At 38.6% G+C, this 27,448-nt stretch overlaps 1 protein-coding gene across 1 annotated transcript in view; it reads right to left on the bottom strand.

Annotated features, from left to right (window-relative positions):
* Positions 1–27,448, bottom strand: part of LOC103387529 (glucosidase 2 subunit beta-like) — a 114,672-nt gene that overhangs the window by 8,338 nt on the left and 78,886 nt on the right. The window contains exon 13 of the mRNA XM_008322214.3: positions 12,798–12,869. Within this exon, the coding sequence (XP_008320436.1) occupies positions 12,798–12,869 (72 nt within the window). The remainder of the gene's footprint in view (positions 1–12,797; positions 12,870–27,448) is intronic.

Here is a 27,448-nt window from a genome sequence, read left to right as displayed (position 1 = left end):
CTCTGACAGCTTCCCTCTGCCCCATAAGGCGGCGGAAGTCCTGCCAATTAGGCTTGACTTATTACTGGGATGATGTCAACACGCTCAAGTCATTTGGACGCAAAGGAATCATGGGATGGAATTTTATTGATGAATAATTCCCTAAAATAACAACTTCTTGAACCTTCCATCAGCAGCCTGTTTTCTGCAGCCAGTCTACACTTATCACCTGACTGATGATAGTCAGATAGATAGTTGCTGCTCAACTATCGAGTAACACCACCAGTAAAATAAGGCAACACTTTAAATACTTTCACTATTTGTTATCTAGACCCTGTGACAATGCAGCACAACACAAATGTTAAAACACAGACCCCGCTGGTTTAATGACAACTATATTTTCTCCTCCAATTCATCAGAGTTTGCCTTTAAGCTGCAGCCGTGGTGGGGAGGATGCTCACTGCAGCAGCAGGACTAGTCTCCTTAAATTATCTGGGTTACTATATGTGTGTATTTATTCACGTTGGCTGATCAGAAGCACCTGCTTTCTGCAGCCAAGCTGGAAGCGCTGCTCACTTGGCCAACCAAACGCCTCACACACACACACACAACAATACACTCAGAAATTGGATTTGTTTTTTTAATAGGACAGAGAGGACAGCAGACATAGTTCTGTTTCCAGTCCAACAAAATAAACAAGAATGAGGATAATTAAAATATGTAAATAGATTATCCCGGAGAGTGGAGGCCAAATGGAATCCTAGCATTGTTGGAAACACATTTCTGAGAGCATGCAAACACATTCAAAGGAGTGTGCACCGACTTGGATTTCCTTCTGAATGATTAATGGTGGAAGATATGGGACATAGAGTAGTTTTAGGACTTAAAATCCTCAGAATCATATTTGCAAATGTCTGGGCTATGACTCATTCCTTGTCTTGCCACTACTAATGCCATAAAAAGCAGCTTCCATCACAGATAAACCTGTAACAGCAGCACATCGAGCCGGCTAAACCCATTATCCTTGCATTTACTTTGCACTGCGGATGAGACAGTGGGCCTGAAGAGAGCCCAGCCTCAAACTGTGCACATTAAGGAGTCAGCTTCATTTAATTTCCTCTCTGAATCGCTAAGGTGTGATGCAGATGGAGGAGTGATTTAATTACACCAAGCAGCAACAAATGTTCCCTTAAAACGCAGTTTTAGCTTCCTGGGAGGTCTGGGGTTTGGTAAGGTTTAAAAAAGAACTGGTAAATCTGAAATCATTTTTGTGGCCATTAGGTATTAAAAATGTTTTTTATGATCTAATCCTCATTGGGAGTAAATGGCATTAAAAAAGAATAATTAGCTTTCCTTTTCATAATGGGTTGAGCTGATATAAGCTCCTTTTTTTGGCTTTACACTAATGTAGTCACCAGTGATTCTGCTTAAAACTTCACCACGTGGCTAATCCTCATGCCTCGACTGATTATTCCCAAAGATCCACTGTTAATCTTGCTCAACACCCAGCACAGAGTTAGACCCTCTAATATAGCCACAGATCATCCTATAGAAGTAATTTAAATGTCGACAACTCACGTACTGCATTCAAACACAGAGTAAATACTGCAGAAGGAGGACGTGTCTAGTTTTGAAATATGATTTAAGTTTTAAGATATTTTAGTGAAGAGAAAGTGATCAAACCAGACAAATGTACTACATCTAGAGATACACTGATACAGGTACTAATATACTCTATACTCCACTTCCCCATTCTCATACTTCAACTCAAAAACATGCCCATCCAGCGACCAGATATTCTGTAGCAGCTTTGTTGAGATTTTCAGACTTTTCAGCTGGAATGCTGTACTTGTGTAAAAGCTTTGCTCACCTTCTGTGTGTGCCACCTATCGTATATAACACTGCCTTTCAGTTCACTGCATAATCACTAACTTTTTGAACTCAAGAAAGTACAGTACTTGCTATGACACCTTTATGAGTACCAACTATATTATATTTACAAAAGTCTAGAAGCCTCACAAATGCTCCCATACTATTATTATTATTATTATTATGTATTTTTACTAGTATGTATTACTTTCTCTATCAATATTTAACTATAATACAGGTTGAAATTATAGAAAAATAAAGAAATAAAAAAATAAAAAAAACTGAAGAGACCCCCAGCTCCACAGGCAGATCCAACCATTCCCTGTTATTACAGAGCATCAGCATCAGGCAGGGTCACGCAGATACTCATTTGCACCAAGTGTCAGAGTGGAGATGAGCCATGTCATCATTAGATTATGTGTAAATACTTCTGCGACCATCAGCCCCTGAATCCTAACCCCATGCATTGCTAATGACACACAGAACCTGTGTTGAGACACTGTAACGTCTCTGCTTATTACTGTCACCATCCCATTCTAGCATCCACTCATTAGCCGCCGCTGCTACGAATTAAACCTCACAGCTATGTCTTTTCGTTGATATAACAAGGGGGGTCTGGAGTAGCTAGTTAGTCCCCGCACTGTTCCGTTAACGTGCTAATCACTTACAGAATGAGACGCGGCACTGCACTGGCAGGTAGAGAGAGCAATTTGGAAGCTGCTGGTTAATTTGGATTCTGTGAAGCAGCTCCTCACACACACAGATTCTTACCGCAGAGCAGTGCCAAGATTGGCTAACGTCTGACACTCATGTAAGGTCACCAATCAGTAAGCGGCGTTCCAAGATGAGCCCAGGCATTGTCATTACTCTGCCAGTCAGTGACGCTCTTACCACCCATTGTGCCCAGTGCCTTGATAAATAATTCATATGTGCTGGAACATGTGAAGGGCAGACGCTCAGCCAGGGCTTAGCTTTCACATGATGACGTACACAATGGCTTTTTTTATTGTACGTATCTTTGCTCCTAGCTATTTTGGAATTCTGATTTCCATTTGGAATCATACATGAGCACTTGTTAGTGGATAAAAAGTACTTTGGTAAAGTCAATGTATTTCTAAAACACCATTCTTTTACAGATGGATTTTTTTTTTTTTAGTTGACCAGTGTTGGATGTACATTGACCTCATCAAATTTGTCATTCCTGGGCACTTACATAAATCCAACATGTGTGTTGCCATATAAACACTGCAGCAATATTTATATGTGGCTATTAAAGAAACTCAGGGCGCATTTTTTATGAACACCTCCTGACAGATAGATACGAATCAGGGCTGATGTCAAACCCGAATCAGTATTCTGTTAACAGCTCACTTGTGCCTCATTAACGGTCGGGCTAGACGTTGCTATGGCGACCCAGCAGAAAGGCCATCGGGGGTTCACAGTGTCAACTCCTCCCACCCTCCACTGCCTACCATTTTAACCCTCTCCTCAGACACACATGAATCATTAGCCCCTTCACTTTGATTGTCACACACAGTGTGGGCACACGAATATACCCAAACAGTCGGAGCTTATTCTATATTAGTGAGTGTGTTCCATGACTTGCACCTGTCAGTCTGTCAGTAACTGCATAAGTAAACCATGGCCTGTTTCACATAAGTGCTGGGCATTAAGCATCCAGGTGAAGAGTGCCACCACCACCCCCCCACCCCGCCCCCCTCTCTCTTTTCTAAAGGCACACCAGCGAATGACCTTGACAGCTTGAGAACGAGCACTTTAAGTAGCACAATTAAATGTATAATCATGCACTTGTTCCAGTGAAATTGGCATTACTTTGTAGGTTAAATCATGATGGCATTGATAAGGTGGGAGAAAATATAAATAAAATAAAGGCCTGTTTCAACTGTCAAACCAATTAAGGGGCAGTAGGATGAAGGCTGGATGGAACTTCATGAAGTGAAGCAAAACTCATCATTAAGACATTTACAATGAAAAAGTAGAATAGTCACACGTGGAAAAAAAAAGTTCATTCTCAATCTATATTTTCCTGTGTATTTTAAAAAGGACTAGGGTCATCACATATAACATCTTTTCTTTTTGGTTCTGAACCCCAGAACTACCAGGAATGCTGTATCAGCGCCCACCAGGATTAGGTGTTTGTCAAATTTATATTGGGACAACATCTACAATATGCTTCCATTTATTATTTATTTGATAATATATGGGTTACCAATTTTATTTGTTCTCTTCATTGTCAATACATTCAACTATTACCAATGTCATATATCACCAGAAAAAAAAAAGTTTGGTTTCAGTCAATAGCCTGCCAACTCTGTCAGGCCCATTTCTCCAGGGGTGTTGAATGGTGTTATTTCCTGATTCAATTTCGGGTCGATTTCCAGTTTCTCTGTGCTCATTTGTAACCTGCTTGAGCTTGAGCAGTTTCACAGTAATAATCTTACAGGTCCCTCGCGATTGCTGTGCAATAAAATGGCCACCAATCGAGATAATTAGCTACAGTAATTTCCTCCTGTTTATACATGCGCAGCCGATGCAGAAAACTGCAAGTGAGCAGTAATTAATCTTGGAAGGAGAAGGTGTACGATAAATCTGAGCTTCAGTATGTCATTTCCTTCCGTACTTTTCAAAAAAAAAAAAAAAAAAAGGAGCTGGACTCATGACCGATTGATTCTTTTTGGTCAGTGGAACATTCTTCGCTCACTGAAAGAAGAGTGTGTGTGCATGCTAATAAAACTGCACAAATACACCATTAGAGCATAGGTCCATAAAAAAAAAAAAAAAAAAAAGAGTCCGACAGCCTGGAGACATTCACACCACCACACCTCAATCTCAAAGCACCTGGAGATTTTCTCTCTTACATTCTGGGAATCTTTTATTTAGAGTGCTACATGAACTGCATAGTGCAAAAACAATGTAGGGTCACCAGCCTGGTAGCTGGTGGTAGCTGTTGGGAGAGGGTGTTGTTACGCTACATCACTATGGGGCTTTAAAAAAAAAAGCAGGTCTGTAAAAAGTATGTGTGTGTGTTTGCAGTAGAGTTGCAGCAAACACTGAAACTCATTTGTATTTTCCTCGATGGCCAGAGCATCCCACTCTCTCTGGGGTTGCTCTGTGCTGTCATTCTCAACTGCCTGGCTGCATGGCAGTGGGCACACGTAGTCATTCACTCTGGTTTCAATGTTGCTAGGCTACCTCCGCTTTCCTCCGTTAGCTGATTTTTAAATCTACTGTACAATAAAGGCGTTCTGGGAAGAGCTGTGGGTTTGAAAACTGAGGGCTAGAAATGAGACTGAAGGAGTACCAGACATCAATAATGGGTTTTTGTTATCTGTTTTTTAAATTCACATTACCTTTTATTTGCATTTTGTGCCTACCTCTGCAGCTCGTGTATGTCAGTACATCCACATTGGTACAATTCGCAGCCTACACAAAAAAATAAAGTGCATTGGAGAAAATAATTTTTTTTTAAAACTACGGTCTACCAGGCTTTTTTTCCCCAGATAATTTCCACCATTCCAAGACTGTTTGCTATTAGAGTCAGGTTCAAGACGAGAGAGATGCTGATTGAGAAAAGATAGATGTACAAGTTTTTGTATATAATTTATAAAGAGAAGCTAATCAAACAAAGAAATCAGCTGTCAAGAGTCAACAGATACAGAAAAAATACTGCATCTCCTAGGGGCAACATGGAGAAAAGAGACACCTGCTGGAAGTATTTATTTGGTCAAATAAAGGGAACATAGAACTCACTCAGGATGTAAGCAGAGGAAGGGACGAGATGTAACCCAAAGAACACTATCCCCACAGTTCACTGCAGGGCAAGGAATAAGTAATACGTCAAAAATTAGAAAAATCTTGTGTGGCAAAAAAAAAATTTAAATGTAGAGTAAAAGCTGGAGAGAAATACGCAAGCAACCAATGAAGAAACTGGGTTTTTTTCTTGTCATAAACAAAAAAGTATTCTGATAGTAAACCTTTGGAGTGAACTAAAGCACAAGGTCTGTGGTATAAGATCATTAAATCTGGAGATTCATCGGTAACACTTTCAAAGACTTGCAGTCCATTTGTTAAAAACAACCATAAATACACTTTTTTTGGGGTGGGGGGTGGGGGGGGGGTTAACTTCATAACAGTCATATCTGGCCAGCAGTGCTTTGTGCTGTTTGCCATTTCTATTTTCTTCTCTCTAACTGTAGATGCTGGTTTTGTCAAGCTCCAACCATCAAACAGCGTGTTTCCAAGGTTGAAGGGTGAATTCATGAGCTGCCAGCTGGGTCCTCCACAATCTCAGTGCTGCCTTAACTCACTCTCCTGAACGCCGTCGATGATGACGGGTGTAGAGCGCTTTGACCTCAACACAATGGAAGGCACACCTCCTTGAACTTTGCAGGGCAACACACGCATCACACCTGACCCCGGCTGTGTTGCCACCTGATTTCCCTGGAGTCTCTAAACAAAACTCATTGCGTGAACCTTGAACTGATCCCGTCTTTTTCCACAGTCATTAAAAACATCGCCTACTCGTCTTTGTGTGGAGGTAAAGCCATTTGGTGGTATTTTCAAAACAAAGTTCTGCCATTGGGAAAAAATGTTACTATGTTATGAAATTAGAAATATATTAGAAAAAAGAACATATTTTTCGAATGTAAACAGCGGTTCCCAAAGTATGGGTAGTACTCTAGAGGTATTACAAGGGGGTGCACCAGGTCGAATTGATTTAAATTTAGTTTTTAGACACAGAGGAGGAAAAACAAAAATTCTATTTTCCTTTTTTTTCAGTGAGAATTTTTTTTTTTCAGGAATTAGTAATAGCACAAAAATGGGGGGCACTGCAGAAAAATGTCAAGCAACAACTGGTATTCATAAAGCAGATATCGTAACTGCAGGCCTACCAGTCTTTGTTGTATCAGAGCTATTTCCATGTACTTATCCTATGCTAACTGTGAGAGCAGCCGCATAAATATTTCAGATGCACTTCTGCTCCCAGTGTAAGGTTATTAAGGCCCGGCGCTGCTGTGAAAGCACACTCTAAAGAGATTTCCCGTCCTGTAGTTGCAGGAAATGTTTTGAATACTAAGCTAATTACCTTATGTTGACAATGTACTTCCTGGAGACTTTTTAGGAACTTAAATGGATCACACTGATAGTGAGCTGTGCTGCTGCATGTATTTAAGCCATTAAGCTAATCTAAAGGAAATGAAAATAAGATCATAGCGTATATTTGGTTCTGGCTGCTAATTGGATGTGATCGCTCCTGGTGTCCTGTGTTTTTTTTTTTTCCCCTGTTTGTTTGTCTCTGTCAGTGTAAAGCCTTCTTCTTGTTTGCAGTGAGTACACTTTCTCTTCCTGCCCAGGAGAGTCCACACACACTATTTTACTTTACTGTTTGCACTGTCAGCACTTTTGCAACTGCAGTATAATGTCACTGCATTCAATTATTTTCTTTTTTTCCTGTGGTTTACCATTATGCTTTTATTACTTTACTTTTATGTCTCAGTCTGGAGGAGAAAAATGCAGCAGCAACCTACAAGTTTAATTTAGGATTCAGATTAAACACATAGGAACACATACATTCTCTGTCTGTACTACTAGTCCATGGATACCATCCTTCAACTCCACCAGTCTGAGAAACTTACATGAATTACATATCAAACATCTAGATGGAACTGGTGCTATGGCTTGTCACAAGGACATCCATTTAAAACGTTACTTATAACTGAAAGGGCCAGCTTAGACTTCTCTGGGTCTTCTCCACGTTCAGTAAGATACTGCAGCGGTAGAATGGGTGGTTCTTATAGAACTCCATTGCAAATATTATGATGAATATTACCTGGTCTTTTCTGTAGACCTCCCACCTCTCTGTGCTCCCATTGCTTTTCAGCTTTAACACACGTCACTCTATTCTTCTCTGTATTGACACAATTCAATGGAATCATAAATAACGGGGTTAAGTTTGAAGCAGCTATGTATTACTAGTTTTTTATATGCAAGAATAGTTTTCTACCTGTAAAATCTGTTGGAAATGGAGGATTTCAGAGAAACTATTTCTATTACAAAAAACATGCTGTTATGAACTGATTTACTTTCTATATTTCCAGCTTTTGTTCAGTGACTTTGTTTATGATTGCTCCCACTTTTAAACAACGTTATTTTCATTCTGTTTCTTGCTTTTACATTGAGTTGTGTATGCTGTATACATCAGATACTATTTTTTTTTTACATATATTGGTCAGCATATATGTGATTGTTGCTATAAGTTTCTGCATTCATCCAGAAACATACCTGGACATACCAATCAAACATCCTGATGTAATAAAAAAGGCTAACTTTGGAGCAGTATGTAAATATATAAATTATTTTGACCACAATTTTGCACAGTGCCACACAACAACAGCTGTCCAGGCAGAAGTAATCGAAAACCAAAAGAGCAGCTGTTCTTAAAGTCAGGTTAAGGAAAAGCCCAGCTTTTGCCTGAAACACCAATGATGATGGATGAACACAGAGGACGGGTTTGCCAAAGCACGTCCACTAGGTACATACTATCAATTAGTAAACATATGCGAATATGTTGGATGGGAACATATTCAAAATGTATATCTTACATATTGCACACAGGGTGTTGGAGACTGAGTTGCCAGACAAGAGGAGAGAAGGAAGACCTCAGAGAAGATTTACAGGTGCAGTAAAAGAGGACATAGACGTTGTTGGTGTCAAAGCCTAAGATGTGCTGTGGTGCCCCCTGAGGGGAACACAAGATTTCATACTATTAAACTGCTATGCTAGTGAAAAGGAGTATGAAGAAAGACGGATGTTTACTGGATGGGAGATGAAGTTCTCTGTGTGTATAAACTATGCCACTAATTCACAAATTGAATTTTCATATTCCAATTTAATTCAGGTATATGTATACTATTATTGTTTACCACAAAAAAAAAAAAAACAATCCACGTACACTGTTCTATCAAACCGTGATTTAAAATGAAAATGGTATTAAATTACTCTTTTTAAAAATACTGCACTATCTATGCAGTTGTAATGGATGCAATCTATACAAAGATGGCTGGTGTGAAAAGACGAGTAGTGTGTACCTGCTCATCATGTCTTTGTGTGTGTTGCTCATTTATAGCTATAAATGGCAGTGAAGCAGCTGCCTGATATGTGCGGCTGAATATGACTGACTCTGCGTGTGTGTTTGTTATTCTTTTCTGAACAGACTGCATTTAGCAGCCCCCCTGTTTGCTGCCCTGTCATTGTAACCAGCACGTCTGGAACGGCTGGGGCGGGGGTAGCGGACATTATGAAGATGGACGACGCTGTCACAGCGGGGACGGTGTTTGTCGCAATGCAAGCATTTTCTCCTACTCCGTTATCATTATCGTTGCTGATGGTATTGTTACAATGGTCATTTGGGGAAGCGGCAGAGCTGCTGAGACTGAAAGGCAGAGAAGAAGAATGAAAAAAAAAAAACTGGAGAAAAAGCGCCATTGGAAATTGGAGAGGTGAATAGCAGTTGTATAATATCTGCATTTATAGATAATTGGGAGCATGCAGCATGACGGCTGTGCCTTATAAAATCTTTACAGCACCTTGTGTGGTCACAGCAAAAGAGAGAGCAGCCACAAAAGAATGTTCCCAGGCTGATTTATTGTTCCTTAAGAACATTTGTATAGTTAATGGTCTGACACCACCTATGCTGCAAAACCAAGCATGAAGGAAGGTTAGGGCTCAGGGAACAATTTCAACTTTTATGAGCCCTGACGCACTTCACATACTGGGAGTCTGGCCATGAGCCACAGTCAGAACTCAGCTGCAGAAATGGGATATAACTAATACAAATTAGTTGAAATGGTGCGGGACAGCATTAGCAGTGTCATGGTGGCAGTCATCACAACTTCAGCCCCGCACACTCATTGACAGGTTACACATGTTACACATGCTGCCCCTCTCTCCCCCCCCCCCTCATCCTTTCCTCCCCCTTTTTTTAAACCCCGACGTGCTCGTCCTTTAGGATGCTGAAGCAGGTGTGATAAATGCTGCCGTTTAAATCAAACCAGCCCTCTCTCCCTCCCAACCACCCTCACCCCCCTGGGGAGAAGGAGGATGCCTCCATGCAGATTGATGTCAGGAGGACCAGCCATATCCTGCGAGGCCTGACTGATGGTCTGTCTGGATAAAAAATGAACTTTATTTTCAGTGTGCCAGCCATGATTCATGTCGCTCCCCTCCCTCTTCTTGTCCAACCAAAAACCATTCCATGTACTGTATACTCTTAGTTAAGAGTATCTTACATTATACTGTACTGCCTGAGTACACTCAGAAATTACAGAGCAGTTGTTTGCCTTAGCAAGTCATCAAACTGGAAATAGTCTGCGATCAATGTTCCCGGGAAAATGAGAAATTTAAAATTCTAATAAGCAGTGGGAACAACATGTTTTGCTCGTAATAATAAACTCTATTTCCAGAAAGGGATCCAGTCAAAATTAACAGAAACACCAACCCTAACCTTTCCTGTTTTCTTTTAATATAATGACATGCTCGGTCCTTTTAAAGGAATACTTTTTATAATTTTTTTTTATATATATTTTTTTTGTATTTTTATTATTATGTCCTAGAGTCTGATGTTACCACTGTATTAGCCTAGGTGAGGTACAGTAGAGTACAGTATGTGAGTTCCAACTTATGGTGACAATCGAGGTACGTTCACCTCTTGTACAGTCGTGGAGCGTGTTTAGAGGCCAGTCCTCCCTAAGTTGCAACACTGAGTCAATGTTGTTCATGTCCATCACAGGATCATGGGAGCTTTTAAAGTATTGACTGTGGCTGTCAAACAACAAAATATTTCATAATAACCGAATATAATTTGCCAAGTATAAATCACGCTTTTCTGCAAAACCTTTGGTTGATGCTCCTCTTTGACCTAATATTAATTACTAAGGCTGCTTTAATACTAGCTAACCTACTAAACTGTCCACCTCCCACTGGTGACTTTTAGAATTTTTTCAGTGTATTTTGGAATATGGAGATTGTGAATATTTTTAAATATTTGTTAGCATTAATTTAGGTTTGAAATACTTTGAATACTGTAAATTTGTTTCCATATTTTTTATTTAAACATACGATTTGAACAATTTTCCCTTGCACCTGTTACATAATGTTTCAAATTATGATCACAAAAACCAGGATTTCTATCTACATACCATCCTTGTATAAATTATACATGATTAACAATTTCTTGGCATTTTGCTCTAAACAGCATGACCAGCTCATGAGTAGGAGACATGGTTGCGTTTGGTCCCTCTGCCCTTCCATACCATCATGAGTGACAGACAGGCTCAAGCTCCCGAGGTCACATTACTCACAGTTAACATTCTGTTATTTCTCATTCCTGCGCTAAAAATGCAGGCGAGCGCTGCACTGGGCAGCGTGGGAGGCGGCGGTGCAAAAAAAGACAACACTGATCTGAAGCTGCAATGAGTTTGCCATCTGAGAGCACAACTATATGTTTACAGCCGCATAATTGTCATTAATTTATTTTTAATGTCTCTCTTCAACCATTGAATGGACAGCGGAGCCAAACAATGTCACATTTCAGGAGTTGAAAAATTGTTTTGACAACGTGCTGAAAAATTTCTCTGGCCATTTAGACTGTCGTATTGTCAACTTGCAAAAACAACTCATTAGCTTATCTGCCTGGTCATAAAAGCACAGCAATTGAGTCATCTTCAATGGAAAGAAACGCCTGCACTTTTCCACCATCTCCCAGGGGCGTAAATGTCAATGGAAAAATGTTTCTTTTTTTTATAATTGCACCCTATGATAGTGTCAGATGTCTGACAGTTAAGGCTAATAAGAGAGTGGAGAAGGACAGTGACGCGACATCCCACAATTATCACCTCACATCTTAAATTCAAAGAAGCAGATAAAAGTAAAATACAAGAAAAAAGAAAACGTATACTGTATATTTTATCTTTGTCTGTTTGACAGAGATGTTCCATTGAGAAGACCCTGTGATATGTTAATAGCTAATCCAGACAGGTAGGCAAAAACAATGACAGGCTACACCTCACAAACGTCCCATCCAGCCCCTCCCACACACACACACGCAAAGAAACCTCACCCTTCGGCTGAAGTCTTTGAACAATATCACTTTCAATCAGTAGAGCAGCGCTCCTCTGGAACAAAGAATGAAAAACCCGTCAGGTCAGATCAGCAGGTACATTCCCATGGTTACTGAGTGGCTGCTCTCATAACACAGGCATTTTGATACACGGCAATGACCATTGGTCAACACACTCCATCCCAGAGGGAATGTTAAAAGAAAAAGAAAGGCCGCAGCAAAATCCTTGAGATGAAATTGAAACTCCATCGAGACTGAGGAAATACAACCTCTGCAGTAAATGACCCAGGCTCCTCCCTGTTTTCTTGTCATTGATCCAAAGGTATTAAAACTGCAATAGACAACTGTTACTGACTGATCAAAGGTCATATGAAGCTCAACAGATTGAATAACAATAAAAAAAAATAAATCAATGGAGTAAATATTGGTTTTAGGGGTTACTTGACATGAGTGCTGCAACAATGATTAGAGGGCTTTCATGACCATGCTGTGCTGGCATTGCTTTGGAGTCCATTCATGGAATGAAGGATGTTGTTGCTGTGTAAATATATATCTGTTGTATAAATGAGAAATGAAGTACCTTTTCTAGCTTTATAAGATAACAAAGAACAACACAGTGTGTATCCAGAATCCATGAAACAAAAAAACTAGCAGTGGTCTGCAAATGTTCACTTACACTCTACAGTACTGTAAATCTGGGTTCTTCAGATGGAACCATGTACACTACGTGTACTGGCCCTGACCTTCAATGACTGGCCAATGTTCAATTTTTATCTGTGGAGAGAAGACCTGGACTGATTGAGGTACTTACCCTAATGAGACCTGTGTTCCTGCAGTGTTCTCTTGGGTGACTTGATTGAAGGGGCATAGTGTGTAAGTATACCTGTGGAGAGGATCAGGAGTCACATGTCAGCCATTAAAAATATAATATAGATAATCAGGTTGGACGTTGATGCAAGAGGTATTGAAGAAGATGAGGAAGAGGCGGAAGAACGAGGAAGAACAAAGAGGTAGACAAAGAAAATCCTCAGTGGTGACTGAAACAGTGTAGAACATCCCACTGAATTAAACCTGGAAGAAGAATAAAAGGAAAAAGGGAGAAGAGGAGCAGAAAGGGATAGAGAAGATTTAGATTTTTTTTTTAGTTTTAACAGAAGGTGTAAGAACTATAGAGCACCAAACAAGCAACAAATTAATTTAGGGTCTGTGAAGAGGAGAGAAGAGATGAGGAAGGAAAGAACCAGAAGAAGGAAAGTGGTATTTAGTAACCTAAAGTCATATAAGAAAAGAGAGATAAGATACAAGAGACAAGGACAGAAGAGCAGAAAAAGAAAATAGAAGAGAAAAGAAAGAAGAGTAAATTGAAAGATAGTAGAGGAGGGTAAACAATAATAATTAGAGAACAAAGCGATTATTAAAAAGGAGACTAAAGAAATGGAAGTGCAAAAAAGTCATGTCAATGTGATGTCCACAGCTGAATGGATAAATGGTTTAAGTGCAACATATTTACCTAAAACAAATCCTTTATTTTGAAAATAAAATCACTACCATTCATTGTCCTTTTTAGCATTTGACATATTCCCAGTTCTTATTCGTGACATTTAGCCTTCAAATTAACTATAGCAAAAAAGAGCAAAAGAAAAAAAAACCCTTGATACTCAAAAGTTTCTTTCAAAAAGGGGAATGGCCACTGGACATGAAGTTGCAATTAATTGAAATTACCAAGAGTCCAAAATATATAATATTGAAAAAAAAATATTGGACGACTGCTCTGCAATAACTTCTATTAACGGAGCCGGGAGAAAAAAGAGAAGAAAAAAACACTGCTCCGATCTCCCTCTGCTCCACTGAGTATTTTACTTCCTTCCTCTGGTTGTTTTGATTTGATGGCCCATACTTTAATTTAAAAATAATTCTCTCTAATCACATCAGGATCATTTCAGGATGAAAAGAGCTTTAAAGTTCTTAAAGACCATCGCACCTGCCCCGGACCAGTTGGGAAGACGGTCAGTATGGAGTTTACGGTATAACATGAGGCCACCGAGGACATATTTCCCACAGGAGTTGGTGGACAGCACATCTGTGAGGGTTTAGATTTTGTAGGTGGCCGGAGATATGACTCAATATGAATGCTAATGTTTCTGTAGATGTTGGAAGGTGGAGGATGGATATACACTGCACTTCTAGAAGATACGTTTTTGTCGTGTTTTTTTTTACATTATGTTGTTCACTTAAATGATTTCTCCTGTTACAGGCTACAGACTGGAGCTCAATAAAGATTTGACCTTCACACAGAACCTCATCCCCCCACAGCATAATTTAGGCATCACAGTTTTGTATCCAAACCTGAGCCGAAGTCTGGATTTCAGGGACAAATGACACAGTTTTGATAAAGAGATGGTCTGTCCTCAGAAGTGACGAATCCTCTGACAGACGGCTGTAAGAAGACGTCTACAATACCCAGAAAAACCGTGACTCAGGAGGGGACGTGGGATTCAGCACCAACCAGCGATGCTGTCATAGCTTGACTTATGGTGGAACCCAAATCTAAAATTAGGTTAAAATACTGCAGCTGCCTAATAAATGCTTAGAACTTCATCTATTCGGAGAGTTAAATCGCTTAAAGCAGTGGTACCAGAAGTGGGAGGAGGGCAGGACGCCCTAGGGGTTTCTGGTGGATTTATGAATTTCAATTTATATTTATATATTGTTTTTTTGCCCCAGTGGGGCATAAAAAGATGGGGTAAAGGCTGCTGTAATTTAATTTTTATTTATTTATATTATTTTGACAATTGTTGTGTGGAACACTGACTGAGATGAAAGAACATGAAAGGCCTGGACAATCACAAATATGGACAATAACAGAGGGCAGAGTTTTTGTGATGGTGGTGAAAGAAGTGGGAAAAAAAGTTGTAGCGAAAGTCAGGTGAGAAATGCAAAAAAATCCAACTAGAGAAATGCCGGATAAAAGTAAATAATGAAAATAATGAAATGGCAGCTGAGTTTGCCCTGCTTCACACTTTGAATTCTATTCTTCATGTCTGAACGACATTTATTTGGCCATTTATCTGCCTCCGTGTTTCAATAGGTGCCCCTTATTCTAACCACAAGCTGCAAGGGCAAAACCACTACCACATTTTTAAAGAATAAAATAGGTTTCATGGTCATGACTGAGGCTTTTAGCCATTTACTATCTAATGGCCAAAAGACTTTATTTTAACTTATAGACAGGGTAATAAAAATTATAGATTTGTTCTATTTAAGCAGTCAATGTAAGAGCAAAAAACAGGAATATTACATTAAAGGAATAAAAATACATCCAGTTAAACTTTTTTAAAATTCCTGTGGCTAAAAAGGCTCACTAGAAATCAATTCCACCTTGAGGGGAGGACACAGAGGTCAGCCAGGGTACTGTTGAGACTTATCCCATTGTTGTCTACTTTTTCTTCACAACATATGCATTGGATTTATGGTTAAAATGTGAGTTAGTTCACTCTCTCAGCATTAAAAGGAAAAACTACTGGGAGTGAGTCAAACTACTAAAATCCATGACCTTGCATGTATAAACATAAGCACTGCAACACCGTGACACAGAACAGCCCACCAGAGCTGCTATCATGGTCGGGGAAATGACTGTCATTATTCATTCTTTATTCTCGGGAAATGACTGTCATTATTCATTCTTTTTTTTTATTTTTATTTGTTTGGGTTTTTTTTTTTTCAGGATAAAACACGAGCTAAAAGTGTTTTGGAGGTTTCTTAAATAGCATTGACCTTATCAAGGACGTCCAACACCTTCTGTCAGCTCCTGCACATATGTATGTACAGTAAGGGACTTTGAATACTAACATACTATTGTCAAAGTCATGAAACGTCTGTTCACTTCCTATATATACTATTAAAAAACTCTAATCTTAAAAAAGTCTAATCTGTAATTTGTGAATGCATTTAAAAAATTCAAAAAATGATTCATCTTGATTAATCGCTACATTTTGTTTAGCATTAAAAATGTATTTTTGAATAATCAAAATATTTTTGCTATCTTTTTCTCTGTGGAATAAAAAGTTAATTTACAAGGGTTATGTTTTTGTTTGTTTTGTTTTGTTTTGTTTTTTTGTTTTATTTTCACAAAACGCACTTTTCCTCTTCAGGGAATGTGCGGCTTGTTTACAAAAATTCCAACACATAATGTCATAATAGTTGAAAATCACCCTCACTGTAAATAAATGACTAATAAAATTAACTGCAACCTCCCTGTGGAAATCGACTTTATTGTCTGCTATACAAGTCAGTCATTAAGCTGGTGGAGCAGGTGTTTCAGCATCGACAAACATCCTCAGCTAAGCCAAGAAACAGATGGATGCACAAAGTCTGAGCAGAGCAAGCGGGAAGGGAAAAAGGGCAACACAGTGAAAAAGCAATCAGCTTGAGTCCCACAAGGGAGTCCCCCCCGTATGCCTGTACCTTTCTCCCCCTTCCTATCACCCTCTTACCCTAAAGGCAAAGCCATCTATCCCTGCCCACTTTTGCTGACACTCTAGCACTACACATCCACACATATAAGCTAAGCTAAGCTATTTGTGCGCAGGGGGAAATGTGATCAAACCGCCATCTGACCTTGGGTAGTCACCTCTACGTAGTAGCCGGTGGGGAAACAGAAGCTGAGGGATTCAACGTAAAAACGTGGTAGATTGGATATAAAAAGTTAAAAGGATAGCTAACAAAACCAATCCTAACAAGTGGTGTTTCATTAGCTTCCATCTGCCGTACATAAAAATAGTAGGAAAAAGAGGTCAAACCTGCATCAAAGTATGACACGGCAGAAGGAATGTGTGCCTGGAGGGTGACGTGGGGAAGAAGAAAGTTGCAGAAACAGAAGCAAAAGAAGGCACTATCAAAACAAAGATGAGAATAGAGGAGAAAACGGAATAAGATACGGATGAAAAGAAATAAAAGTGCACCAAAGAGGAGTGAATCAGAGTGAGGCTCTGCATATGAATCACCAGCTGTAAAGTCCACAGCTATGACACAGTGGAAACAAAGGAAACCAGAAAAACCAACGGTGTAACTGATTAAACTTGTCGCAGGAGTTTGAGAAGCTATAGAGAACAACAGCTCAAAAAGAAAAAAAAAAAACTTCAACCAATGAATCCTAAACTCCGCAACTCCTCCTGTCCCCCCACTTTCAATCTGTCATCATCTGACACGCAGCCCAGACATCAGCCATAATAAGTTGGTGCCACTGTGTCAGTCTTTGGCAGGTGTTCTGGAGCTGCAAGGTACACAGTTTGAGAATAAATATCTAAGATGCAACCACTTAGCCCCTCAGGCAGTGTTTCGCGCTTCACTGGATCAGACTGCAGGCTTACTTCACTTATAACTGCCGGAGTCTGCTGCAAGAACGACTCTGCTGCCATGTCAGGCTATTGAATCTAGTTGAATGTGCTCCCATTGACACTACAGGCAAATTACTGGACAAAGAACAGATCAGTCAGACCAGGATAATACCACAGAATCAAATCAGAATGAAGAAAATCTGATGTGAAAACTTGTCACCAAGGTCATGGTGAAGTTTTTAATGTCGGCCTTTAGGAAACAGTTGGAAATTTTATGGAAAAGTGAGAACTTGATTCAGAACAGGACAAACGAAAGAAAAAACTGCCAACATCAGGACTGTGCTCCAGATCCAAACTCTGGCAGGCCACATATAAGGAAGTGGCAGGCTGGATTCTGCCCGCGGGCCTTGGGTTTGATATATGTGCTTTAAAGGAAGAAGAGGGTTTTATTTTATTATTTCCTGCAACCACACTGTCCATTACAAGAGGTCTTAATGGAACTTTGATCTAGGCTGAATGGAAAAAAAATAACTCGACTATAGTATAGGAGTTTTGGAAATCCTTTGTTTTCCACCTCTGCTCTTTGTTGATCTCTTTGAACTTGGCCATCAAACTTCTTACTCCAGTTTGTGACACCTGAAACATTTTGATAACTTTTTAGATCATTTCTCTGCTTTGTGCGTCTCATAACAGAATTCTCTCAAGCCAAGTTAAGTTTTGTTATTGCTGTTGTTGATTTAGCCATGATGAGTTCAGATGTGACAGGTTAACAGTTCTTATATTTGGAGCATCGTGGGTTTCTGAGCACGTTAATAAAGATTACCGCTTTGTGCTAAGGCTCAGTAAATTTCAGCTATTTTTAAATCGATTTTGAACTTAACTGAATTTTTTGTGACTTATTTATTAATTCCATATGAAATGCTATAATAAATAACATGAGCTTAGCATTTTTGTATTATTTGTCCTCGGCTGCTTTTAGAGATGTTTATATTGACATTGAAGTGCAGTCTGCTCACTAACAAGTACTCAGAAGTAAAAAGTGAAACGCACATCTTTTTCAAGTGATTCTTCAGCTTTAAATAAACACCTATAACCAAGATGATATAGAAAAAAGACTCACGACAGCTGAACCCTGTTCTAGATGTTCATCCTAATTACAGTGCCACTACAATAAGGCAGTGTTCACTCAAGACAAAACAGAGCATATTTATTTCTACTAGGTTTAGAGGAGGGAAAAGGGAGAAAAGGCATATAAACTGTTCTCCCTCTGGACTCGTATGTTATGGTGTGGGTGGAGTTCAAGGCGACACTGCAAACTTCAGCAACTTCAACACTTGTTAATTGGCATACATATGTCATACGCGAGGTCAGAGGCGTCTCAGGGAGAAACAGTGGTGTGGATTTTTCACATTTTTCCCCTAAACCTAAGTGGAGAAGAGGTATGACTCCATAAGCTACTGTTTCTTCCTACCCCTTTTTCAAACAAGAATAAAACCTTCATTCATTCAGACTTATTTCTATGTTTAGTTTGGAAAACAGTGATTATCTAGAGCAACTGAGTTTTAGAGGAAAGGCTTTGTGCTGTCATAAAATCCGAGCGTTCTCCCAGCAGTCTAGGCCTACGTCCATGGATTTACTAGAGGTCCATAGTAACAGAAGGATTATATTTGTGTAAAAGGTTAGCAGTATCATGTTCTAAAGTAAAGCCTTCAGTTAAGGTTTAAGTAAAAAGTTTTTAGTTTGTTTCAGTCAAAGTTTCAGTCTAACAATGTGATCCAACATGGCTGCTCTTTATGTATTTTAATTTAAAAAAAAAAGAAAAAATAATTTTGCCATTTGTCAAGTTGAAAGCTATTAAGTCATTGACAACATTGTTACAAATGGTATTAATGGCAATTCAAGTAGAATATAAAATATTTTTTGTTAATAACACCTGACACACTGCACCTTAAAATAAAATATAGCATAATTACTTGCATGAATGAATTCTGCAAGTGCAAGGAAAGATAATATATATATATATATATATATATAAATATATATATATATGTTGAATAATGAGTAAGAATGTTTTAATTAAAATGTTAACACTAAGTTCATTTTTCAGAATTTTCTAAAATCTCAATGAGTAAGCCACGTGGCGTTGTTCTCCTTAGAATCAAAGAAGACACACTCGTGTCTGGACTTACCTACAGAGTTTTGGTGTTTATCTTAAAACTAATAAATCTGCATTGTTTACAATCTTCAATTGAATGTGCACTGTTTGGCAAGGAGAAATCTGTACAAGATCTGCAGAAAAGAGGGCTTAGCAGCAGGGTGTGTTATCAGGTTTGTTGTGATTCGCAGGACGTGTTTACTGAGAGTTGAAATGAATAATTCTGACCTTTTTATAATTTGCAGGAAACTGCAGAATGTCCACGTTCAGTGAAGCAAGACACAGGAGGAAATAGAGGGAAAAAGAGCAAGGTGAAGGGACTCATCATATTGTGTTTCATCTGTGAGGTCGGTAGAGAAAGCAGCTGACTCACATTTGACAGAAGAATGTGCAGAAAAGACGGTCATGTGCTGTGTAATTTTTCCCGTAGCTTTTACAAGCGTGCAGCTTCCTCCTCCCACAAAGAGTTAATGTGAAAACAAGTTTAATGACTGCTAACGCAGAATCACACGTTGCGCAGAGACGCACACGTATTTGCTGTTGAGCTGTGGATGAACTGATCTGCTTCCAGAAGAGGTTCTGTCTCGCACCTGTCTGCAGTTTAATCAGCAGCTGCAGCTTATAAAGCTTTTACATCCTCACCTTTCCTGGTGCAGGTTACAGCTGCGACGTCACCCTGATAACAGGAGATGTAGCAGAACAGTATTCTCTGCCTCCTGTGAAGCATCACGAGAGTAACTACAGAGGCCAGCAGAAAACAAAAGACAGAGCTATTCTGGATTCAACTGTGAAACCTACTTGGCACACAATGTACTTTGTCTTAAAAGGGTGGATGAGGATAGGAATTGGCACCTGGAAAAGTAATTATACCAGCAAACCGGACAGTATCATGTATACTACAACTAAGGAATGTTAACAAGCTGAAATCCTTATTTCTATAGCTCTGTGCTATACTTCACTCTTATACCATGGACTGTACTTTGCTGCTGTTAACACTGCAAGTTTCCCCATTGTGCGACGAATAAAGGACTTCTTAATCTTAATCCTAACATTCACTGAACAAATCTGGGATAAGAGCTGACAAGGTGATAATTCTTTCACCCTGTTTCAGTGGAACAAAAATGCAGAGCTGGTACGGTTTTATTTTACAGTAATTTATTGTACGTTTTGTGTGTTTTTTGCTGCTGTCTCACTTAAACCTGAACATGTGAGGAAATATTTCTTTACTGTTTCCATTTACCAGAAAGCTTTCATTTTATTTTATTTGAAAATCTCAACACGGAACACGGAAAACATATTTACCACAGCCATTGTTTATAATACAATGTATTTCTGTATTATGTTTTGCAGGGATATTGAAGCCTCCATACACAAATAATAAGGATTTGATGACAAAACTCAAAAGAAACCGAGGTGATTATTATCAGATATGATATCAATCGAGCTTTGGATGTAGCAGTAAAAACAACAGAGCAGTTAACGGCAAACTTTTTAAATGAAGAAAAATGTAAGGTTTCTGAAGAGACACATCTGACTGGAAATGTTGGAAATGCTGTAAATTTGAACTATGGGAAAATTCGACCTTATTTTTTGTCAAGCCAAAGTCCACCAAGCACATCACAAAATGTTTATGTAATGGAATATAATTATATTGTAGTTTTAATCTACTCACAATTTACTGACTTCCTAGAGTGAAAGCCTGTTTAGTTGAACACAATGCTGCTATACTTATAGGAATTGAAGAGAGATGCACACAAAGATCTTTTTCAACAGCTCTAAGTCTCTATTTTTTTCATGTTTCTATAACAACCTGCTGCCACTTATGGGAGATTATTTAACTGTTCTGCATGTCACTTTTCCATAGATGATACATATTTACTTACTGCCACATTTAGTTGCAGTAAGTAAATATGTTTTCAGACCAATTTAGTATTATTCAAATTTAATACTTTTACACCATACACCTGATGATCTCTCATGGCACACTAATGTGCCACAGGACAATGGTTGGGACTCACTGCCTTATGCAGTCGCAAGTTGCTGAGTCAGTGTTTGGTTTCAAAGACTTGATTTACTGCATGGCTATATGAGCTGACCTACATCATGTAGTAAATACTGGAACTTTATGACCAGGGTCAGTGTCACAAGCTCAGCAAAGCTGGAGAGGAAAATTTGAATAGGAAGAGGAAGAAAAAAAAGAAAACGCAATATACTAACAAACTACAGTATTTTAGCCTCTGAATTAATGTTGTTGCAAAGTAAAATACTTTAATCGTCTCCAACAATGCTAACTGTTGCTAAGCTGTTACCTTACTGCAAATGTAAATAAATAATAAGTAAACCTATAAAAATGTCCTGTTTTGTTTGCAAGGACTTGTTGTTGTTGTTGTTGTTAAAAACAAGGTTTTCATGTCTGGACTTCTTTGTGCTGCAGTAAAAGATATAAAACTTCAGTTGTGATGATACTTTTATATTTACATGCTCATAAAATTTAAATTGGCTCATCAGGATACATGGGCAGCTGTAGTAAAACTAACCTCCAGGGTTATATTTAAGTTCTATCCTGAAGCGTAATCTGTGTCATTTTGCGCAACAGGCGGTTTACAGTCAGAGTGACTGAGCGAAGGCAATTTTTTTCATTTTCCACATGGAAAACCATAAAATCAGCTCTGAATAATGTGCTATTTTTGCTACGAGTCTGACTGAAGAGTACTCTTTTACTACTGCTCATCATATTTTGGCCTAAAATTCTCAATTCAAGCCATGGACTGTTTTCTTCTTTTCCCCCTCATTTTCTATTTCATCACTCAGTGAAACAACGGGGAAAAGGGGGAATGGAAGCTCAGAAGAGACTTCTCTTCGACATAAATAATCCAGGAAACAAAATGTATAAAACCTATGGCCCTGGAACAAAGAAATATTTTTAATATTTATTTTTAAACTGTAAACTGACGATTGACAAAATGTTTTCAGTGACAAAATCTCATGCATGGTCTTAGAGACATTATGTGCATTATTTATGCTTCTATTCTTTAAAAAAACACCAAAATGCAGGCACAAGGAAGATAGATACAAACTGCTTAAATACTAAATCAATATGGGAAACTGGCTATAAATATTTTGACTTACTTTATCCAGAGTTCTGACAGGTTTTGCCTAACGTTTGGCCAATGTGAAACTGAGAAAGGTTCTAGTGTTTTTGTTTTTTTTCGGACTACTTTGAGTGGCCTTGCCTGCCAAATTGCTGGGATCACTTTTTACTGACAATTACAATAAAAATAATCAGTTTCTGCTAACTTCCATCTTTCATCTCGGCTCACTTTTACATAACTACTGAGTGACATAATTGGGCTTAGGCTAAAAAGGCTGAAGGCATCGATCAATCTAAAAGACAAGAGTAAGATTTACTGTATATTGTAGGTTTGGTGAAGTACAGCACGATGACACTCACAAAAAAGTATTTTCATAAAAGTTCAGAACAAATCATATAAAAGTGGAATCAAATAATTCTATACAGTGAGAGGCTCTTGTTATGTCCATACTCTAATAGTTCTAAAGTGTTTTTCTTGCGTTTCCAGCCAGATGACTGTGAAGGTGCAATAAAACATTGAGAAATGAAATTTATTGCGATAGAGAAAAGAAGATAATCAGGGGGATTCATCTTTAAAGTGCCTCTGGGTACATTTGCCATAAAGCGATAAACAATAATATGATATATAACAGAATGTAAAAGATGCTAAGAGTGTAGGAGGGGAGCAAACTGGCTGAAAATATAATTTTACACGCTTTCACTCAAAGGTGTAAAAGAAAAAAAAAGTGGCTTAGACGCTGGAAAGGTGTGAGTAATTGTGCTGCACAACTACATGAGTTAGGTGATAATTAGAGTTCCCACGTTAAAGTAAGAGGAGGATTGAACCAACAATCATACACATGGAGAGTCAGTGTCTAACATCTGTTCACCAGACACGGAGGGTCACTGCAGATGCCGCCCCCCCTCAGCTGTTCAATAAGGGCAGCTTTTAAATGACACACCAAAAAAAACAGCAGGTGTGGTCAGTTGTGGTGGTGGCAGGACCAAAGGTGACTTTTACAAGTTACCAGAAGAACATCTCAATGAATGGAGAAATTATCTGAGAAGTTTTTAATCCACATCTGTGCTTTTTTATTTTTTGTTTTTTTGTCTTGCCAAATTTATTAAACATGTTCTAAATAGCAAACCCAAGCAGTAAATCCCAAAGGTTCCTCAATTGATTTTTTCTTATTTTGTGACAACCTTAATTCTATTGTACAGTTTTATTCATCATCTTATCAGCTGTAGACATTGTTCTCCCCACAAAATAGTACTCCCTGTGTTGCTACCTAACCTGTGTATTGTCAACATATTTAACACTGTGTATAACCTAAAATAATATTGCACTAGTAGCCATTTAAAGCTGAAATATTGTGACTTTATACGTTCTGTTAGTTTTATGATTATATGTTGATCTTTAACACTGAAATCTGTCACTAAAATAAACTACTGAAAAAAAGCAAGTAGATTATAATAAAATACATGTGAACTGTATTACATCCAATTTACTTGTTATGCAAGTAAAAACAGTCTCTTTGTGTTAAAAGACTGTTGCTCAGAAAATCATCAGCAAATGTGCGTATTATCAGGGTTAAACCTGTGCATGAAGCTCATTAGTTGAAAGATTAAGGGTCAACACAGTTTTATTAATTTACTCTGCATTATCTCATTAACTCTAAATGTGATGAAGTAACACTCTGTTATTGTTCCTCTTGCGTGTGATGTCGTAACAGAGTCTATTTCTTTAAGAAATGTCAAATGATGATATTCAAGAAAGCGGCATATCTTCTTTGTGTTGAATGTTACTATAACTTTGGATAAAAGCATCTGCTAAATGTATTGTAATGTAATGTAACTAGCAGACATACCGTACTTCTCTCTTGGGGGGGGGGGGGGGAGAAATGTTCCCTCTGGCTGTTGAATGTCAGAAACTGTAAATGAATGGACCTAAACCAAATTTAATTATATCATCAAAATGCAAAGCTATTAAAGAGCACTAGCAAGGAAAAATATGAATTTGGACTAAAGAAACTGAAAATAGCATCTCAACCCAGCATATTAATAATTCCATCTTGGATTAGCCAGGAATAAAACTAGGCTGTTGTCCGTCAAGCCGACCCAGGAAACCTAATATGAGGCACCAATATTGTTCATGGTTTGCTTCAAGCAGAAAAAATGAAGTGTAATTGCAGTTTATGATTGGTTGGCTCTTGAGTGTTTAAGATGCTGACGTAAGCAAATCAAAAAATTACCCCGAGCTTCTGTTTTGGAGTACAGAGAATGTGAAATGATTATGATGAAAATAAAGAAGCACACTTGACTCCGAGTCACCTCGTATGAAGAACAACTCAGGAGGACCTGGAGAAACCAAGACGGTCTCACATAGTTCCAGCAGAACAAACATACAGGCCGCCAATTTCTCTGGCTGTGAACTTGGCCAATTGACAAAGACTAATGAGACGTGATGATTTTATGAGCCTATCACTGACACTCCTTGTCAGACCAGTGGTCTGCTGGTCAAGTAGAAATCACCTTATATAGCCTCATCACGAATATAAATCCAGTATAAATAAAATGCAGTGTTAAAGAAATAACTGAGCTGACCCATCTTGATTGATCTTGATTCAGTTCTTCAAGTAACTGAAAAAACATGTCACAAAATATTTGGTGGATTAAAATTCATGAAAGAAGATCAACACCTAAAAAAACTTCAATGCATTCAATACCACATTACTACATCACCAGTCTGTTGACTGAAGAAATTAACCAATTAGGAATAAAACCTGGAATATTCAAGCTGCACAGGAAGTGACATAGAAAATGTTGACAATTCGCCTTTCACTTAATATATATATGTATTTTTTATGTAAGATCCTGATAAATGTTAAAGTAAAATGGAGCATTTCAAAGACTAACATAGATGCTCTTAGATGAAACATGGTCTATGAACAAGGATTATCTGGGCAATGCAAGCATGACATAGTTTCCCTCTGTGCCATATTTCTATTGTTGTCATGTTTATTTTAAAAAGCCGCTGATGTAAACACGCACCGGTACATTCAATTCCCCTGAGTAGGAATTGACCCAATAAGTGCTCTATTTATACCTGCATCTGTGTTCAATAGCGCCCATTCAAAAAGAGAAAAATAAGTATGCTAACATGATCACATCTTCATTCTTAATCTTTAGGACTAGAGAGATATCAAAAGATGGACAAACTGTTTTGGTCTGTATGTATGTATGTATTTTTCGAAAAGAATATTAACCATGGTGTGCTGATAGACTTGGATCTGACTTTGTCATATCAAAGCTAAGAAGCCTAGCTGTAGTAACAGGTGCCATGTCCCAGTCCGACTTAGGGAAGCTCCAGTCATATCCATCAGTCCAGACTATTGTTATCGCCTTTTGACTGAGCTCCCTTATTAAACAGCTAGTCCAGTTCTCATGTCTTTACTCTGACTCCCAGTCAGCTGTAAAACAGACTTTAAAGTTCTGCTACTGGTCCACAAATAACTCTGAGGTTCAGATCCGTAATAAATGGTTTGATTTTGATGGAATATAAACCCAGTGGGGCTCTGAGATTAACACACTCAGGCCAGTTAGTAGAGCCCAGAGTTCAGAGCAAACATGATGAAGCAGCATTAAACAGTGGAACAAACTACCACCACAACTGACCACAACTGAAGAGAGCTCCAAATGTCAACACATTTATATCTAGGATGAAAACTTTTACAATCACGTTTGTGTATTTTTTTAGGTTTTGTTTTTTTCTCTTTGTAACATACACTGATGCAGTTGTACAGTAAGATTCCTGCTTCTCCATGCAGATGGTTCAAGGTTGAAAGTTCCATTCCACCCTGTCTTCAGTCACAGATTTGGCTTCATCATGAAGATCACCCTGCCATGAAGTAATGCACCTGCACCAGCTGTTGCAGCTCTTTGTATCTTTTTATTCCATTTTATTTCATGGTTGACCAGACATTTTGTTTCTTGTTTTTATTATTTTAAAATAATGTAACTGAAGGCTTTCATTTTAAATCTTTCGTCATTGAATTAATTTAATTTGCCTTTTGATTATACATCATTCATGTAGCTAAAGGCCTTCATGGTAGTAATTATATCACATTGAATTCTTATTTGTTGTTATTTTAGCAACTGTTAAAAGTGAAATAAACTAACATGGCTGGTTGTTTTGCCGAGTCTGTACGTGGAAAGACCGTCAACTGAAACGGTTTCATTTCTGGAAAATATTTTCTGTCCCCAGAGAGGAATAAAGTTTCTGTATACTGCCTCTAATGGTCACATCAACGCCTAATTGTAACTAGATATTATTCGTGGCCTGGTGGAAATCTACCACATATATGGCTCTTCATTTCCATTTTACTATGTTGACAGTCAGCAGACACATCTAGGACTCCACACTGCTGCTCTCCCTGGCTTCTATCCAATTTGAAACAGCTTCCTCTAGGCTATCCTGATGGAGTCTTTTTCCTCCCCAGAAGAACCCGGTGCTCTGTTACGGCCATGTGATGTTCCAGCATCAATTGGAAGTGTCACTTGTGCTGCGTTATCCTTCTCTCTGCTCTGTCAAAGCTGAAACCACAGTGGTGGGCATGAGTCACTGAAACGCTGTACTTTCTAATGACACCGGAGTGGAGGCTGAGCCAATCTGACCTGACAGTCTTGCATAAATCACGGCCCTTTCGATTTAACTTGCTTTGAGGAGTGTCAACAAATCCACAGGAGGAATATTAGGCTCTGCTGTAGGTCGGCTCGCAGCTTCTGAGAACTCATTATAAGGTGTCTTCCCTCTCGCCGTATCAGGCTGTTTTTGGCAGATTGCTATGCTTATTTCTAATTTACAGGCGGGAGTCTGAGCTTTACATTCCTGACTCACCTGA

This window comes from Cynoglossus semilaevis, chromosome 1 (genome assembly GCF_000523025.1).
Source record: "Cynoglossus semilaevis isolate Cse_v1.0 chromosome 1, Cse_v1.0, whole genome shotgun sequence".
NCBI lineage: Eukaryota > Metazoa > Chordata > Actinopteri > Pleuronectiformes > Cynoglossidae > Cynoglossus > Cynoglossus semilaevis.
The sequence above is the reverse complement of the archived record's forward strand: the minus strand, read 5'-3'. Positions and strand labels throughout refer to the sequence as shown.